We start from the raw sequence: 18,268 nt of genomic DNA, 5'->3' as shown, positions 1-18,268 counted from the left end.
TGGTGTTTTGCATGTATGTCTGTGTGAGGGTGTCAGATCCCCTGGTACTGGAGTTACAGACAGTTGTGAGCTGCCATGTGGGTGCTGGGAATTGAACCCAGGTCCTCTGGAAGAGCAGTCAGTACTCTTGATTTTCATCCTATGTGGGCCTTCTTCTGAGCACTCCAGGCTCCAGGATTCCATTCGTCCCTGAAATGGGCCTTCTGGGCCCGTTCTCTATCCACCCCAGAAGGCCTTAGACTGTCTCCAATTCAGATTCATTCATTCAAGCATGTATTGAGCGCCTATTATGTACCAGGCTCGGTCTAGCTGCTAATAGCAAAGATGATAGATTGGGACCGGGACCCCTCAACACACACCCCGTTCCTTCTCCCTGCCTCGATCCGACGCCTCGAGTCGGGCCCAGCCGGGGACTCGGTGACTCCCGTGTCACAGCGGCTGGGCGGGTCGGTCTCCTCCCCTTCCTCCACCCGCCCCGCCCCGAGGCCGCCTCCACCCGCGGGATCCCGGCGACGCGTCCGACGCGTCTGCGAGCCAGGGCTGCTGCATCCTTCTGTCGGTCTGTCGGTCTGTCTTCGGCAGGCGAGGTCTGGGCTGGGGTGGAGGCCGAACGGTCCCCTCCCTCCCTCCCTTCCTCCCTCCTGGGAGTTAGCGGGGAAGGAACCAGCGCGGGGAGATCACGGTGAGCGAGCAGCGCAGGGACCCCACATTCCTGGTTCAGGCGGTTCCGCGGGTAGATGCCACCGGGAGGGGACAGAGACCTGCAGCTCTTCTGCCTCTGGGGACGCGACCCCTGAGGAGACCCTGAGGGTCGGGCTGCACCGGGCACCCTCCATTCGTCTCGACATCCCTCATCTTGAACTCGAATCCCTGCATCCTTCATCCTTCATTCCGCATCCCTCATCCCGCATCCTACATCCCCACATCTTGCGTCCCCGCGTCATGCAACCCAGCATCCTGCATCCCCACATCCCGCGTCCCCGCATCCCACACCGCAGCCCCAGAAGCGCGTCGCTCGAGGCGGGGGACGCGCTCCAGCCGAGCACGGGTCACTGCGGGTAACAGTCTAGGGTCCCGTGCCTGCTCTTCTCCAGGCACCCCAAGGACCGCAGGGCGTGGACCCCCGAGCCCCCCTGCCGCACCCCCACCGGCACCCCATTGTTCTCCACCGCCGCTCCCGGGAGGGGGAGGGGGCTGCTCTTTTCTTAAAGGGCCCTCTCCCTTCTTGTCGCCCCTGCAGGTCGCGAACACCAGTGGGGTGGGGCGTGCCCACGGCCCCCGCCCCTCCCGGGGGTCCGCCAGCCTCAGCTCCAGAGCAGCGATCCCTGCGCTCCGCCCCCTTCCCTGAGAGATCTGCGACCACTCGGGGCCGGCCAGGAGAGGGGACAGAGGTGCAGGGGTGAAGGGAGCCCCTACAGTGGAGCCGTCGGGAGGGGCGGAACCAAGTCACCCAGGAGCGAGACACGGGGTCTGGGACGCAGAGCTGAGCGCGCAGGGAGCAGCAGGCCAGGGCCAAAGCCTCCCGGGTGACAAGGCCCTGCGTGGCGGACAGAAGCAACCAGAGAAAAGCGGGGAAAGGCCGGACCTAGAGGGGGCAAGCGCCTCACTCCCGCACCTGCACCGAGGGGACCCAGGAACTAAGAGCACATCCCCCACCTAGGACAGACATTGCCTTGAGCGCAGCCCTGTGTGCAACAGCTGCGCTCTGCGGGAAGGGGTCCTTGCTGCTGCGTCTGGATGGCCACCCATCCCCCTAACCCAGGCCTCTAGGCCTTGGAGAGCCCAACTAGAAAAGAGGCCACACTCCTCGCCGCCCGACCTGGAGAGAGAGGACGACTCTTCCCCGGTGCTCCCAGGCCCAGGAGGAGCTGGGCCAGCAACAGTGGGACCTGGCCCCGCAGGCGGCAGCGGCCATGTCACGGCCAGGCCAAGGTGTGATGGTGCCGGTGAACGGGCTGGGCTTCCCGCCCCAGAACGTGGCCCGGGTGGTGGTGTGGGAGTGGCTCAATGAACACAGCCGCTGGCGACCCTACACGGCCACCGTGTGCCACCACATCGAGAATGTTCTTAAGGAGGATGCCCGGGGATCCGTGGTCCTGGGCCAGGTGGACGCCCAGCTGGTGCCCTACATCATCGACCTACAATCCATGCATCAGTTCCGGCAAGATACAGGTGAGTAGAACTCACAAGAGGTGCGGGGATATAACAATCCACCTCCCAGCATGCCTGAAAGGAGGGCTTGAGGGTCTGAAGATCCTGTCTGACAATTATGCTTTTACCCCTTCTCCCTCAACTGGGAAAAGGGAGAATGTGACTGGGTCCAGGTTAACACTTTGGTTTCATCCCCACCTCGTATTAGTTTGAGGGAAAGTGAACCTCAGTTTCTTCGCTTGCAAAGTGGGTAGATCTGTCTCTCAGAGCGACAGAAAGATTTTTTTTTAAAGTGAGTCCCCCCCCTCCCAGCATTGAGCCTCTCAGTGCTTAAACACGCCCCTTTATCAAACTCAGGGGTTGTTTGGTTTCTCACCACCAATCCCAGACAGAAAGTCTTTCTGATTCCTAGTGGAGCCATTTTACAGGCAAAGAAACTGAGTCTCCCAGAAGCTGAATGAAATGTACTCAGAGCTGGGATTAAAATCCATATAGCTGGGAGTCCAGGACCGGCATGGTTAACTGGCTGCAGGTGCTGGGGGGGGGGGGTAGTGGTCCAGGTTACGCCTGGGGGTAGTAGTGTCCACAGTGGGGGTGTGGTCGTGATGGAGGAGAGCACAATGGAGGCTTGGTGATGAAGGGACGCTGGTCCTGCTGGGAGCAATGTTAGGAGTGGCCTGTGATGCAGGAGTGTGTGTGGAGGGGTGGGGTGTTGCTGACCATCTTGGTAGCCCCACAGTGTGGGTGGTGGCTGCTGACGGTGGTCTTGGTGGCCATATTTGTAGTACAATAGTAACAGTGACGTTAAAGATGGCCTCACTCGCAGGCCCTCTCTCCTCTTCCGGGGATTTGTCACCTCTATGGAGAGTTTCTGCCGCATCACTGGGAGGCCTCTGAGACACACAAGACAGCCAAGGCGCAATGAGGCCTTGCCTTATGGGAACTTGACCTCGAGGGGCAGTGATGGGGGGCTTGGGAGGCCTCAGTACTTCCCCAGGTGACTGCTGCAGGCAACTAGCTTGGGGACAACAGAATCTTCCTCCTCCCTTCAGCTCCCTGCCCAGACTGGAGGCCACTAACCACCTGTAGCTATTTCAACTCACGTTCGTTAAAAATACGTCAGCGTGTGGTCACACTTCACACTCAAGAGAAAGACCAGGCAGGGTATGGTGTGGGTCCAGAGGGTCCAGGGCTGAGTGACACCTACAGAAATCCAGACACCCAGGGGACGCATCTCCAGCATCCCATCAATGTGACATTTCCTTATATCTGTCTCCATAGCTTCAGTCATGGGCTATGGTCCTGCTTCTCATAAAGATGTTTATTGACCTCCTACTGTGGTCTACACTGCTGTGTGGAAAAGACCCTCACTAGTAACCATCCCTATGTGGTCCAGGAGCAAGCAGGAGGTAGGAGCCTGTGAGACAGAGTTATGTGGATACTTGGGAAGACGTGGTGCTCCCAGAAAAAGGACAACTGGGGTGAGGAGGAATGAGTTTGGGAGGCAGAGAAACTGGCTCCAGATGTGCAGATGTAGGCCTGGATGATGAGAAGGACTTTGGATTTGACCCTGAGAACCGGATGTTTATCCTAGGCTCCTTCTAAGGAGGAAAGGATGGGGTGAGATCTGTGAAGAAAAGGCGTCTGCTCCTTGGCTTAACTTTCTGTAACCTCACAGTGTTGGCTATAGAGATTTTCCAGGACTTAACTTGGAGGTTGGGGGTTCTGAGAAGCAGAAACAGGCTCCCCTGGGTCCCCCAAATTTGTATCTTTGCCTGTGGCCCTCCCCTGGGGCTTCCTTCAAGTTTGATCACCCCCACTTCAGCTCCCAAATCCCCAAGCCCAGGCTGAATCCATTCCCTTACTCTCCACAGCATCTTTCTGTGGTCTGGTCTCCAACTTCCACCCAAACTCTTTCTTCAAGCGATACCTGGCCTGTGAGCTGAAAACAGGACTAGGCTTCTGGGTGCCTGCCAAGACCCCCAGCAAGGAGAAGGGTCTGGGAACTGGGGGGCAGGGACTAGGATACCTGGGGAACTTAGGGTGGGCTGCCTCCCCACAGACAGACAGACCCAGCTGAGCTACTTAGGAAAGACCTCTGGCCCTCACTGTTCCAGTTCCAGGAAAGAATCAAGATGCGCACAGGCCTCTCTTCTTCTCTGACCAACTGGGGGACCTGGCGGGGGGGGGGGGTCTCACCTCCCCAGGCCTCAGTTTCCACAACATGTCACCAGCAGGGCAGAGAGAACGGAGCCTGCTGCACAGACTAACTCCTTCCCCACTGTGAACCTGCACCCCAGGCACACTATGGGAGAGGGGGTGGTAAATCCAAATGCCCAGGGCTGAGAACTTTGCTCAGGTGATAGAGCAGGCATAGGCAACGTGGCGGTACAGTCGGTCATCCCAGCATGCAGGAGGGCCAGAAGTTAAAGGTCGTCCTTGGCTACACAGCGAGCTCCAGGGCTGGCCTGGGAAAGATGAGGCCTGTCTCAAAAGCAGAACAAAACAGTGTAAAGCCATAAAACCCGAAACTTGCATACATACACCAAAATGCACATGACTCCCGCCTAGATTTGCTTGGTACCAAAGTCCCTGGAGGTTTCTGGAAGCTGATCTGTCCTCAGGTGGGGAAATGTGAGTCTGGTTTTGCCCTGATGAAGGAGCTGGTAGACTTTTTAACCTCGTGGGGTCCCACACCCTGCCACACTGGAGCATGAGCTTGCCTGGGACTTATGCAAATGAGGCATTATGCAAATGATGTATATGCAAATGACAAGTGTGACTGGGCTGAGATAAACACTTGTGGCCACCACCGACATTTGAATTTTGTGCCGTTTTCATGGCTCATAAAGTATTATCTGTTTTTTTACAACTGTTTGAAAATGTAAACACTACTCTCCATTCTTAATATCTGCGGGAGCAGGGGGTGGGTGCGTCGGCCCCCAGCTGCAGTTCACCCCAACCCCAACCCTGCCAGAGCATCTTCTAATCCTGCCCATGGGGTGTGACAGGACTGACACCCCAGAACAGCCAGCATGATGTAGGCACGCCTCGGGATGTGCCAGACAGAGCTCATGTTCGGTGCAAACACACACACACAGCCACAGCCTGCTCATCAGTCGCCGGCGGCACACGGGCGCGTGTCCTGTCTGTCTGCCTGCTCTGCTTGGCAGCCAGCGGAAGGGAAGGGAAAGGAAGGGAAGGGAAGGGAAGGGAAGGGAAGGGAAGGGAAGGGGGCAGATGTCAGGCTTGGGGACAAGTGGAGAGGACAGACCTGTCACATGGGGACTGTTTATCCAGCTGCCCAGATGCTTCCAGTCCTACCCATGGGAGGGGGGAGGGGAAGAGGGAAAGGGGAGGTTCCCTTTTAAACCTTCCAGGCTACAGCCCCCCAAATGGAGGCAGAGAGTACATCCCCTGGTCGAGTACATCCCCTGCTTGTGAGATATTAGATCTCTAACAGATATTAGATCACTAACAGCTACACCCTTCTATGTGGGTGACTTTGTTTTGCTTTTCAATGCTGGGATTTGAACCCAGGACCTCACACACACACTGGGCAAGTGTTCTGCCACTAAGCTACATGGACAGCCCTCTTTAGTGCTCATTTTGAGACAGCTTTACCCACCTGGCCTTGAACTTGTGGCCTCCCTTCTCAGTCTCCTGAGTCGGTGGGGATGATGGCCTCCCACCTCTAGGCCTGGATGGACTCCAAAAGCTTAATCCTTTTATCTGAAGCTCTCCCACGCCGATGAGCCTAGGTGATTGCAAATCGACAGTCAGACCTTGAGGGGTTTGTCCAAGTGAGCTCATGGAGGCCAAGGAGCCACCAGAATGTGGAGTGAGGGCTTAGGAATGGCTTCCACCCCCTCACACAACTTGTCTGAGGCCTACAAGATTTAAACTCCAGATAGGAAGAAGGAAGCCCAGAGAAGGTGAGTCACCTGCCCAGGATCACACAGACTAGCAGCCCCAGGGCCTCCTCCCACCCCAGACCCACTCCACACAGCTAGAATGGGTGATCTGGTCCCTGTGGATAGTGGACTCCATGGTCTCTGTAGCCGGCAGGGATAGAGGGCCCTTTGTGACAGGTGTCTCCCATCTTCCTCCCTGTCCATTCTGTAAAGGGACAGCTGAAACAGACGCCATGTCAGAGGCTCCCCCGGCAGCCTCAAGTGTCTTGGGATGCTAGATTTGAGACAGGCACTGGGAGTGGGGTGGGCTATAGCCCTTCCTTGGGCAGCCAGGACTCCCTCACCCTGCATCCTGCCCTCAGGGGTAGAGGGACGAGTGAGGTCACCCAGAGAGGAAGGGCAGCTGTTGCCCTGTTGCCATGGAAGGCACCGCCAACACTTAGAGTCCAGATGGAAGGACAAAACCCCAGAGAAGGTGAGTGACCTGCCCAAGGTCACACAGCTTTTTGCTCTCAAACCAAAACGAGGCTCCTACGTCAGGTCTCAGGGATGAAGGTGAAGGCTGGCTGTTCCTTCTCTCTGTCCCCTGAGAGCTCTGTTGGGCTTGTTGTCAGGGTTTGAAATAAAGCAGGGACTTCCTGAGTTACCATGGAGCCTCTAGGGCCTGAGTCCCTGACTCCCATACCTGTGGGGCCTTTTCCTAGCAGATCTAGGGCTGGGCTTGATGCCAGAGCAAAGAGGAGTAGGAGGTTCCTATCAGGTCTGGCTAAGCCATCCACAGGGTAGCCCGCGTCCCTGTCCCTGTCACAGCTCACGGTACCTCTCTGTACTCCTGTTTGTCAGACCCTCAAGCCTCCTGGTTACCATTGTTGCTGCTGGGCCCCCCTCCTGGGCTGGGTCGTGGGGTCTCAGAGAGAAAGACAAAATCAATCCATTTCAGATCTTATCAATCAATATGAAATACGTGTCCAAGTCTAGAAGAGATAAAAGCCAGCACGTCATGGAAATGACTTGTGAGCCCAGTTCTGACACTGAGGCCAGCAGAAAGGTTTATAAAACTCATCGGCTGGCTGTGTGAGAGTGGGCAAGCCACTTAACCTCTCTGGGCCTCCATTTCCTACAGTATAAAACGGGAGTATTCCTTCCCTGTGACAGTTTCATGAGAAGCCTGGAGAACACTCTTGTAGGTCCTTCGTATGGGCACTTAGGTAAGGAACGACCTAGGTACTTTCTGATGTTTCAGGAGGGCGATGTGGGCTCCTAGGGGGGTGCGCAGACCTGTGTGAGGGTCCAAGGAGCAACAAGCAGCCCCCCACTCGGACTTGGGGACAGAGAGAGGCAATGACAAACAGGAGACAGGAAAGGTGGTCCCTCGGAGCCCTTAAGACCTGGCACACATGGCTGCCAGCTGCTGCCCTTTAGTGGCCGGGCCCCGAGGGACGCAGAGCCAGTGTGCAGCACCAGAATCATTAATCTCAGGCCCTGGGAGGCTGGCACAGGTGAGCCAAGGCTGGCAGGCTTCTGAGCAGGGAGTAGGACTCCCCTTAGCAACAGCACAGACACTGAAGCTGGGAGGTGAGAACTCCCGTCCAGGACAAAGCCCGCACCCTCAAGCCTGCTGTGTGATCCTTTGGATGGTTATGAGGGTCCTGAGTGTGTAAGGAGGGTCCTGGGTCACGGTGTCCCCTGCTTCGTTTTCTTCCCCTCTGGGAGCTGTGGGCTCTGAGGAGGTACTGAAAGCGACAGTGGTGGAGCTGGTCTGATGGAGGGGAGCAAAGAGAAGGTGATAGAGAAGGGGCGTGGCTGGTCTGATGGAGGGGAGCAAAGAGAAGGTGATAGAGAAGGGGCGTGGCTGGGATGGAGGAAGAAGTCCATGAGGAGACAAGGACCTGATGGAGGAGGATGAGGAATTGAAGGGAAGGTGGGGCTCTCACAGAGATGAGAATGAGGAGAAGGAAGAGTCAGAGCCAGAAGTGGGAGTTTGGGGGCATCCCTCTTCATTCAGGGACCCCAGGGGCCTCCCCACATGACCATCCACCTATGCACCTGCCTCCACCTGGCCACTAACGGCAATGTCACATCCAGCACCCCTAGATACTCACAACCTTGAGCTCACTCAACCAAGAGCACAGGACCCCAACCCTAACACAGACGGCCTTGGGAGGCCCTGTGTGAGGACAGGACTCCCAGGTCTGGTCCAGAAGCTCACTGGGCACAGCGAGAAGCTGTGACGTCGGCCTAGGCCCATACAACCCCCAACGCTCAGTTTCCTCATCTGTGATACAGCCAGACAGTCCAGCCTTCACTCATTCCACGGGACTGGTGGTGAGGCCCAGTTAGTGACGTTACCTGGCATGCGCAAGGCCCTGTATGAGATTCCCAGCCCGGCAGGAGCTAGGCATGGTGGAATACAGCTGTAATCCCAACACTAGGGAGGCAGAAGCAGAGGCAGAGGATCAGAAATTCAAGGTTATCCTCAGCTTCATAGAGAGTTTGAGGTCAGCCTCGGCTACGTGAGAACCTGTGTCAAAAAAAAATAGGAATTTAATGAATGTCTATTGTATGCAGGTGTTAGGGGTGTCACAATCAACAGGGAAGACACAGAAAGCCTTCCTTCAGCTTTTCAGTACTTCAGCTCTGGTGGGGTCAGGATAATATGGGAAGCCAAGCACCATAGAAGTCCAGGACATGGGACTATCGCTGACCCCTACACAGATGCCAGATCAGGGCTAGGCCTCCTCCAGATGCTATGTGGCTGTGCTCTTGCCCTGCCTCCATGGCAGAGCCTCTCTGGGCTCCTCCCACAGTCTCTCTGGAGCTGCTCTAGGCTGCCACCTCCACCTGCACAGACAGCAGTGGCACTCAGTGACTGGGTACACGAAGGAGCCTGGCAGGGAGCCCTGTAGCCCGGCACCCTGAACTGCAGAACAAAGGACCCAGCCATCAGAGGTGGCTGCCAAGACAGCCTGCCCACACCTGCAACCCAGTGGCTACCTCTTCCACAGTGACAGTGTCATGGCCCCTGTGAGTCTCTGTCCCTCTCTCCTGGGCTCTAATGGGGGTTTGCAAAGGGTATCAAAGCTCAGGTCAAGTGGCCACGTGGAGGCAGAGAGATGAAGGATAGTTCCCTTCAAAGTGTGAGTGGCCTGGCCCCACTCAAACCCTTAACCTGAGTTCAAACTCTATCAAGGTGATCTCAGACAAGTTTATCTCTCTGGAACTCAGTTTCCCCATCTGTGCAGAGGCTGAAAGTTCAGTTGCCTAACTGGATAACAGAGCATGTCTAGGAGTATCTTGCTCACCAGTCCATGGCAGATAGGAGATGCTCAGTAGATCCTTGAAGGTGCTGAACCCAGTATTACATCTGTAATCCCAGATTACATCTGGAGGCTAAAGCAGACGGATTTCTTTTCAAGACAGGGTTTCTCTGTGTAGCTTTGGAACCTGTCCTGGAACTCGCTCTGTAGACCAGGCTGGGCCTTGAACTCAGAGAGACCCGCCTGCCTCTGCCACCCTGAGTGCTGATATTAAAGGTGTGCACCACCGCCCGGGAAGGCAGGATTTTGAGTTTGATACCAGCCTAGTCTATGTAATGAAACCCAATCTCAAACAGGGGGAAACCAAATCAAACAAAGAAAAACAAAACAAAGCAAAACAAAAAACCCTTGAAGTCTTGCACAGGGTGGCCCTGACCCAGCTCTGGCTACCTGTTGCTAAGGAAACCGAACCTTGTAGCCACATCTCTGGATATCCGAGGATCCGGAAAGCTGAGCTAGCCTGCATGCTTTACCACCAAGTTGGTTTTGTTTGTTTGGCTGGTTGGTTGGTTGATTTTGTTGTTGTTGGGTTGTTTGTTTGCTTGCTTTTCGAGATGGGGTCTGTGTAGCCCTGGTTGGCCTGGAACTCGCTCTGTAGACCAGGCTGGCCTCAGACTCACAGAGATCCACCTGCCTCCACTTCCTGAGTGCTGGGATTAAGGGTGTGCACCACTACACCTGCCTACACTCCCAGTTTTTAAATGTGGCTCACGATTTTTTTTCTCATCCTAAGCAGAGGAAGCTCACATTCTCTCCAGTGAGAGCTCCAGCCCGGCCGCGGGAATGGCCCGCTTAGCAGCATCCGTATCCACACACCACGTCATTCATTCATTACATCATTTATTCATTACGTCATTCATCTGCTCATATTCAGCCCATCATTTCCACAGGGTTGACTTTGTGCTACTGACTGTGCTGAGATTCGGAAGAGGCTGAGAAAACCAGACCAACCTTCTGAATAAGGGGCATAGCCAGACTGAAGGGGACACAGACACCCTGTCACATAGTAACACATAGTCACATAGTCACATAGTGATAGAGAATGCAAGGTGGGAGGGAGCCTGGGGAGGGGGGTCCTGATTCTCCTTTCAGATGGTGGAGACGATTCCAGGACCTAGTTGAACCAAGAATGTTAAACTCAGAAGGGAGGGAAATTGGGAAGACAGGAGAACGTTCTAGACAGGATTTGGCAGGTGGCAGCCCCTGAGTATACCATTATTAAGTATTAAGTCCATTTCACAGGCTGGAAGGAATAGCATGGGGGATCCAGGGGAAGAGGATTCAGGGCCTCAGTTTCCTCCCCCTTCTCTTCCCATTGGCTGCTGCTAAGCCAGGGCACCTGAATCCTGGGGCATGGAGTGGGAATTGGTGTCAGGGAGGCCCCAGGGTTGTGAGGAGCACAAGGACCCCACACACTGCCGCAGCTTTGGGCCCTCAGAGGCCGAGCAGAGTGGAGGAAATCTGGGGGCCCTAGTCCTCCCTGTCCCACCGCCAGCAGCTCCCCACCCATAGGGAGCTTGGGCAGCCCTGTGCCCAAACCACTAATGGGCCAGAGCCAGGCGTGGGAGTCTCAGGGGAGCAATCGGAAGGAAACAGAATCTGCAGGTTCATTGATTGCGGGTGGAGCGGGAGGCCCTTGACCCAGAGCCGGCTGTTTCTACCGAAGTCAATCAGTGCCGGGCTGGACTTCTATGTATTCCTGAGGAGCCTCAGTTTTCCCATTTTTCAAATGAACGCCCCTGAGGAGATGATGTCAGAAGACTGTCGTTGCTGCAGGTGGCCCCACCAGCCCTGCGGCCAGTTTGAGTTGCGAAGCTGTGATACTCCAGGCTGGGGTTTGTCTCCAGCCTCAGCTATGTCTCTTACTTGCTATGGAGCCTGTGAGCCTCAGTTCCCCCACCCCCACCCCGTGGTGACAAGGACTTGTGAATGGAGCAGCCGCAGAAGGCAGGTGCCCCGGGCTGGAGCCGACTGAACGAGGGAACTGCAGATGATCTTGTGTGTGTCCCAGAACTGCCCAGCACCTGTGCAAACTCAGCTGAACCCAGGGCGGCCAGCTCCATTTCACAGTGTGACTGAAGACAGGGTGGGGGACGTGTAAGTTCTGGACAGAGAAAGAGTGTCACTCGTTTCTGGAATGGTTGAAGATTCCTCATCGCTCCTCAAGCCTAGCATCCAGAGATGCTCAACTTGTTCAACCTACTCAGAACTCACTCTCGGGCAGAGGCCCCCACTTGATAGGCTGTCCGTGGCTGTCTCCCACAGGCCCTCCTTCCCACATGGCCTTGGTGCCCCTAACTGCTGGAAACTGTTCCGTGTCACAGGGGCAAACAGGGGCAACCTGTATTCATGAAGCCACTCTGTTCTGAAGAGCTAGGGCTTGGGGAAGATGCACCCCCTAACATTGTGCCTCTAGGTGTGTGTGTGGGGGGGTGCTATCCAGGTAGGAAAGCAAACGGAGGTAGTGAGATCCCCGTGAGTGGAGGAATTCTATGTTAGGGTACCTCTCAGCTAGGTGGGAAGCCATAGGAAACAAGTCATACTGCAACTTGCCCTTCCTCTGCTCTGCTCAGCCCTCAGCTCTCACCCTTTCTCCCCTCGCTAGACCGGTTTCCTCAAATGTGAAAAGGGACAGGTCTGTGTGGCCTAAGAAGAGAGGGAGGAAAAAAAAAGAAGGGAGGGAAGGAGGGAGGGAGGGAGGGAGGGAGGGAGGGAGGGAGGGAAGAGAAATGAGCCTGTAGGGGTCACACAGTAAGTACTCAGCAAAGGGCGTCCAGTGGGGCATACAGTGACACAAACTGATGCTCTGTAGTGCTGGTGTTCCCAGCCCCCGTCTCTACCTCAGCCTTCATCCCCCCCCCCATGCTGCTGGGCAGCCCCTAGGCTTCCAGCTTCTGTTTGGCAGGTAGTCAGTACCTGCCCCTCAGGCTCCCACAAAGACCTTGCTGCCTCTAATAGTAAATTCTGTCTCTCTGTGTCTGTCTTGCTCTCTCTGCTCCCTCCTCTGTGTGTGTGTGTGTGTGTGTCTCCCTGTTTCTCTCTTTGTCTGCCTATCTGTCTGTGTGTCTCTATCTCTGTCTCTGTCCCTCTGCCTGTATGTCTCTCTATATCTATGTCTGTCTGTCTCTGTCTTTGTCTCTCGTATATATCTGTCACTGACTATTGGTCATTCTGTCCTTCCAACCCCACCCCGTCTTTCTGTCTCTCTCCCTGTCTCTCTCTCTCTCTCTCTCTCTCTCTCTCTCTCTCTCTCTGTGTCTCTCTTCCCTTGTCTGGCTATCACCTCCCTGCAGCCTCCAGCAGACACTGGCCCCCAGCCCCTCACCAGCAATTTTTCAATTGTCCATTCTTGCTGGACAGAGAAAGAAGATGGAGCCATCACAAAAGCTGGCACAACATCAGGCCCAGACAGTCCTGCACAGGGGCTGGCTGCCCTGGGATCCTGCTCCGGGTGGCCAGCCCGGGGCTGGAGACGCCCAAGCAGTGGCCCATCTCCCAGGCTCATGCACTGAGCGCCTAGTCTGCAGCGTATTGTTCTGTCCACAAATCTAGGCCAAGGCCACCATGGAGGAGACCAGCACAGCTAGGAAATCTCAGGATCCAAGTCCAAGCAGACACTGAAAGCCAGCTGCCTCCCCTCTCCACGCCCCCCTGGTTCATGGCCACCCTGAGCTGGAGGGGTGGGTGGAGGGGCAGCAGCGGGTGCCGAGAGTGCAGGGTCTGGTAGGGCGGGCGGTAGGGCGGGCGTAGCCGCCCTAATTACTCCAGCTCTCCAGGCACCAATACGTTCTCAAAAGGACTCCAGGGACACTGCCTTTAATAACCACCACTAAACAGGCAAGAAAATCCATGCCTGGTAAACAGAGCCCCGGGGAGCAGATGCGGGCTGGCCAGCAGCTCCCAGCATCCTTTGTGGCAGAGTGGTCAAGGCAATCTCTAGAGCCCTTTCCTTACTGCTCCTCTCTGCCAGGCCTGGTCCCTCTTCTCCCCCTCCACTCCACAGGCCTTGGTTTCGGTTGCCTTCTTCCTTCGGGGCAGGTTTTTGGGAAACTGTGAAGCTGATCTGGCCTTTGTGACTCCCAGAAGTTATCAGCCAGTTCAGGAGACAAAAGCAGAAATGATTCAATGACAGAGTACAACAGCCACACGTGCGGGTTTCAGCAACAGAACTAAAGCCTCGCTGGAGGGGCTGGGCACAGGGAGCTCAGTGCAATGGTTAGGAGTTCACTGGGTGGGGACTCTGGAAGTGGGTCAAGTGTGCAATAGCAGCTGTCACAGCCAACACTCCACAGTCGCTTCTCTATGCTAAGTCATGTGCTAAGCACCTGCCATGCCTTCTCTTGTTTTGTTCCCCAGAAGTTCCTGGAGTAGGTATCGATTACCCACATTTTACACATACGAACCTGTGTGAGGAGCCAGGGTTCTCATCAAGCTCTCCAGTCTACTGGCAGCTTCTCTCCCTCACTTCTCTCACACATTCTGTCCCTGAACCCCTTTGACTCAGGACCTGGGCAGCAGACGGGGCTGGGCTGGGGGGCAATTCCCATCCGCAAAGTTGACCACAGCACTTAAGGTTCATCTCGCTCACAGCCCCTCATTCTGCAGATGCTGGAACTGAGGTACTGAGAGGGTGGGTCTAGCATGCAGGAGCAAGAGGACAGAGAAAACCACAGAAAATCGATATGCATTCCATTACAATAAATAAACATTGGGCCCTGGGGAGTCTTCCTGTGGCTGCCTGGGCCATTACTGCTGCACAGGGACCTTGTTTCTTGGCACCTTCCGTCCTGTCCCTCTCCCATCAACAAATGCAGCTCTGTGCCTCAACTTCCCCAGTCCTCGGGGCCTGTGCTGTTGTCAGAGACAACCTTCTAAAAGGCAAGGCAGAGGACGAGGTATTTGAAACCTGAGTAGCAACACAGTGAGAAACAGTCAGACAGGGTCAACCTCCCAGCATCTGGCTGTAAAAACATCTCACTTTGTGAGGACCCACTGTGTGAGTCACCATGCCCAAAGTGGGGGCGGGGGAGCTGGAGGGTTAAGCAGAGAAGCCCCCTGTGGACCTGAGCTGATTGATGGTTGGGGGCAGGAAAGAGCCTGTAATGGCCAGAGTGAGCAGGTACCAGAAATGGGGAACAATGAGGCAGGGGTCCTAACCGGTGATATCCAAACAAACCTGGATTAAAGGAGTCTGAGGGTGGCTAGGTCATAATCCAGGTAGAGGAAAGAGTCAGTGCAAATGCCCTGAGGCCACACAGAGCTTGGGGTGGCCATGGGGGCAGCAGGGAGACCAGGTCAGAGCTGGGTCATCATGAGGACCTCAGTTTTTACAGGTAATTGGAAGCCATAGAAGACTTTGAGCTCTATGGGAATGGGAGTGATCTGGGCTGCTGGCTGCCCCGATGGGGACAGAGGCATGAGTCTACTGCCGTGGGCCAAGGACAGGAGTCACAGTGGCTTAGAGCAGCAGAGAATCAGGCAACAGAGCTGTCAAAGAGGCTACACGGGCCTACAGGGGCTCTCAGGAGAGAGGGTGGAGCTAACGGCATCAAAGTGAAGACAGGATCCGCCCCATAGTCCCGGTAGCTCTGCCCACCTGGCCCATTTCCCTGGTGAGAAACCAAGGCTGACGGAGGAAGTCACCCGAATGTGGTTACAGAGCTGTATAGTCACTACATGGGAACTTGAGGTGAGGGCTGTCTGCTCCAAATCCCCGGTGCCTCACACAGATGCTGCGCTGAGGTTCCCCTCAAATCCTCCCAGCAGGTGAGGGATGCAGTGGACCAGGGAGCACCCCACCACTGTCAAGGAGAGGCCAGCATATTGATTCTTTGTCTCGATGCCATGACAAAATGCCTAAGGCTTGTTTTGACTCACAGTTCGCGGGGGGGGGGGGGGGGGGGGTACAGTCTGTCATCGCGGTAAGGCAAGGCAGCAGGAGTCACAGAGGGTTGGTCACACGGCCTTCACAGCCAGGAAACAGAGAGAGACAAACACCATTGCTCAGCTCCCTTCCTCCTTTTTATGCAATGCAGGACCCCAGCCCAGCCCACAGGGATGATGCCACCCCATCCAAGGTGGGTCTTCCCACCTCAACCAACCCAGTCTGGAAACTCCCTCCTAGACACGCCCAGAGGTTTGGTTCTTAGGTCATGGATTTCCAGGCCCTGTCTGGAACGATCTGTGTTAACTGCCATCAGGTCCATAGAGGCCTGGGGAGGCACGGGGGACAGCTCTGCAGCAGGTGTGTCCTTGCAAGCCCAGAAGAGTCATTTCTGTATTGTGATACCTGGGCCAGGCAGCCCAGAGCCAGTTTAGGTCCTGGGACATCTTGCAGCCTGCCAGCCTGCGCTGTCAATCACTGGGTTCCCTCAGCTTCCTCAAGAGTGAAGCTCACGCCTTTAATCCCAGCACTTGGGAGGCAGAAGCAGGTGCATCTCAGTGAGTTCGAGGCCAGCCTGGTCTACAAGAGCGAGTTCCAGGACAGGCTTCAAAAGCGACAGAGAAACACTGTCTCAGAAAACAACAACAAAAAAAAAAGACGAACAAACAAACAAAAAAAGAGTGTGCTCTCAGGCACAACTTCAGCCAGTGCAGAGCAAAGCAAGGGGGAGCCACAACACTAGTGAACCTTAAGCCAGGATACCACAGAGCTGTGGGGTTGGGACTGTCACTCGAGGGACAGACGGAGAGAGGGGGAGAAGAAAGGAAAAGCAGGGGAGGGAAGGAGAAAGGGTACACCAGGCGTGAATGCAGGCGTGGCTGAATGAAGTGAGGAGTGAATATGTGAATGAATGGACCAATGGGGAAGTGTGGGATCCAATGGGTCCTGTGTGAAAGCTGGAACCCAGAAGTGCTCTGGCTGGGGGCACCCTGGGAGTCCGGGAGGGAGCTTGCCCAGTAGATGGGCCTCTCTCGCTCTCTGGGTGGCCACTATCCACCTTTGCTGTTCCTCCCCGCCAACCCCCCCACCCCTCGCCTGTGATAACCAGGACCTCCAGGCCTGCCTTCCCTCTGCAGAGCTTGGGCTGGCTCTCCAGGGCCAACCCCTTGCTCTTTTTCCTCCTTGGCTTTCTATGACCCCTTCATGAACCTGGAACCCCACACCTTGACTGGACCCTGCCTGCTTTTTTCCCAAGCCCCCATGCCTTTTAAATTTCTATTGCTTTTATTGCTTTTATTTATTAGTTTATTGGAGGACAGATCATAGCCTGAATGAGCCAAGGCTCACCTTCCAACATGTGATTGGATTGGAATCATGAGATTGAAACCATGTTGTCAGGCTCGGTGACAAGCACCTGCTGAGCCATTGGCCCAGTCCCTATGTCTTGACTCTCCTGTCTACACAGATCCACTTCCTGGCCCTGAAGGTCCCCTTAGGGGTCTGTGCTGACACACCTCTCCTTTCTGAGCGCAGGCACCATGCGGCCAGTGCGACGCAACTTCTATGACCCATCGTCAGCTCCGGGCAAGGGCATCGTTTGGGAGTGGGAAAACGACGGCGGCGCGTGGACGGCCTACGACATGGACATCTGCATCACCATCCAGAACGCGTACGAGAAGCAGCACCCGTGGCTTGACCTCTCGTCGCTAGGCTTCTGCTACCTCATCTACTTCAACAGCATGTCCCAGATGAACCGCCAGACGCGCCGCCGCCGCCGCCTGCGCCGCCGCCTGGACCTGGCCTACCCACTCACAGTCGGTTCCATCCCCAAGTCGCAGTCCTGGCCTGTGGGAGCCAACTCGGGTCAGCCCTGCTCCTGTCAGCAGTGCCTGCTGGTCAACAGCACACGCGCCGCCTCCAACGCCATCCTGGCATCGCAGCGCCGCAAAGCGCCCATTGCGCCAGCAGCACCTCCAGCGCCCCCACCGCCCCCTCCACCGCTGCCGCCAGGAGGGCCCCCCGGTGCGCTCGCTGTGCGCCCCAGCGCCACCTTCGCCGGGGCCGCGCTCTGGGCCGCACCTGCCGCCGTCCCCACGGAGCCCGCGCCTCCTCCAGGAGTTCCCCCGAGGAGTCCCAGCGCCCCCAATGGAGCGCCCACCGGCCAGAATAACCTCAGCCGGCCAGGACCCCAGCGAGCCACCAGCGTCAGCGCACGCGCCTCCATCCCGCCAGGGTAAGAAGTCCCCAGCTCCTCTGGAAGGGCACCCAGGGGCCACTGCCTACCAGGGCCAAGGCTAGGGTGGAAAACGTACTGGTGTGGGCTACCCCTCACGGACTCACTTTGTGGTGGAGCAGATTAGCAAGCTGGACAGAGTCAGAGACCACCATTATCCCCTTTACAGCTGACAGGTGTCCCAGCTCACCATCTGATTAAGCTGGTTGGCAAATAAACTCTTGGGGACCATGACTGCCATTGTCTGACTGTTACACACACACACACACACACACACCTTCCTGAGCCATGGAACTTAAATCTTCATCATTGTGTGGCAAGCACTTGACTCACTGAACCATCTTCCTAACCCCAATATATTTTATTATTTGCCAAACTTTCTCAGTGTCAGTTGGTGACACCTTCCCCAAGACAATTCCAGAGGCCATAAAAGAGAGATACCTTCTGTCCATCACCCAGGAAAGCAGGGGTTCAGCCCAGACTAACAGAGCCAGTGATGGGTGTTTTGTTTACTGTGGGCGAGGAATCGAACTCGGGATATCAGGCTTGATGGCAAGTCCCCTTTACCATCTGAGCCGTCTTGCCTTTCTGAAAGAAATTTTGGGAGGATAAGAGTCTCACCTGCTCCAGGCCACTGCGACCTTGGAGTAGTAGCTAGTTTCTTGAAAGAAAGATCGCAGTTACTTTGGGTTCTTAATGTTACTTTCCAAGCTGACCTACAGGGACTGAAATGACCTGGTACGGAAGCAGGCCAGAGGGAACTAGTCTC

At 55.8% G+C, this 18,268-nt stretch overlaps 1 protein-coding gene across 2 annotated transcripts in view; it reads left to right on the top strand.

Annotated features, from left to right (window-relative positions):
- Nucleotides 1-504: 504 nt before the first annotated feature.
- The window catches only part of Dtx1 (deltex E3 ubiquitin ligase 1), a 31,300-nt gene continuing 13,536 nt past the window's right edge, over nucleotides 505-18,268 (top strand). For both annotated transcript variants that reach the window (XM_041648149.1, XM_041648150.1), the window contains exons 1-3: nucleotides 505-682; nucleotides 1,241-2,172; nucleotides 16,800-17,499. In XM_041648149.1, the coding sequence (XP_041504083.1) occupies nucleotides 1,914-2,172; nucleotides 16,800-17,499 (959 nt within the window). In that variant the 5' untranslated portion in view covers nucleotides 505-682; nucleotides 1,241-1,913. The remainder of the gene's footprint in view (nucleotides 683-1,240; nucleotides 2,173-16,799; nucleotides 17,500-18,268) is intronic.

Source organism: Microtus oregoni, unplaced genomic scaffold, assembly GCF_018167655.1.
Source record: "Microtus oregoni isolate MIOR12 unplaced genomic scaffold, Mior012 000003F_ref0000135, whole genome shotgun sequence".
Lineage (NCBI taxonomy): Eukaryota > Metazoa > Chordata > Mammalia > Rodentia > Cricetidae > Microtus > Microtus oregoni.
This window is presented reverse-complemented; position numbering and strand designations above follow the sequence as displayed.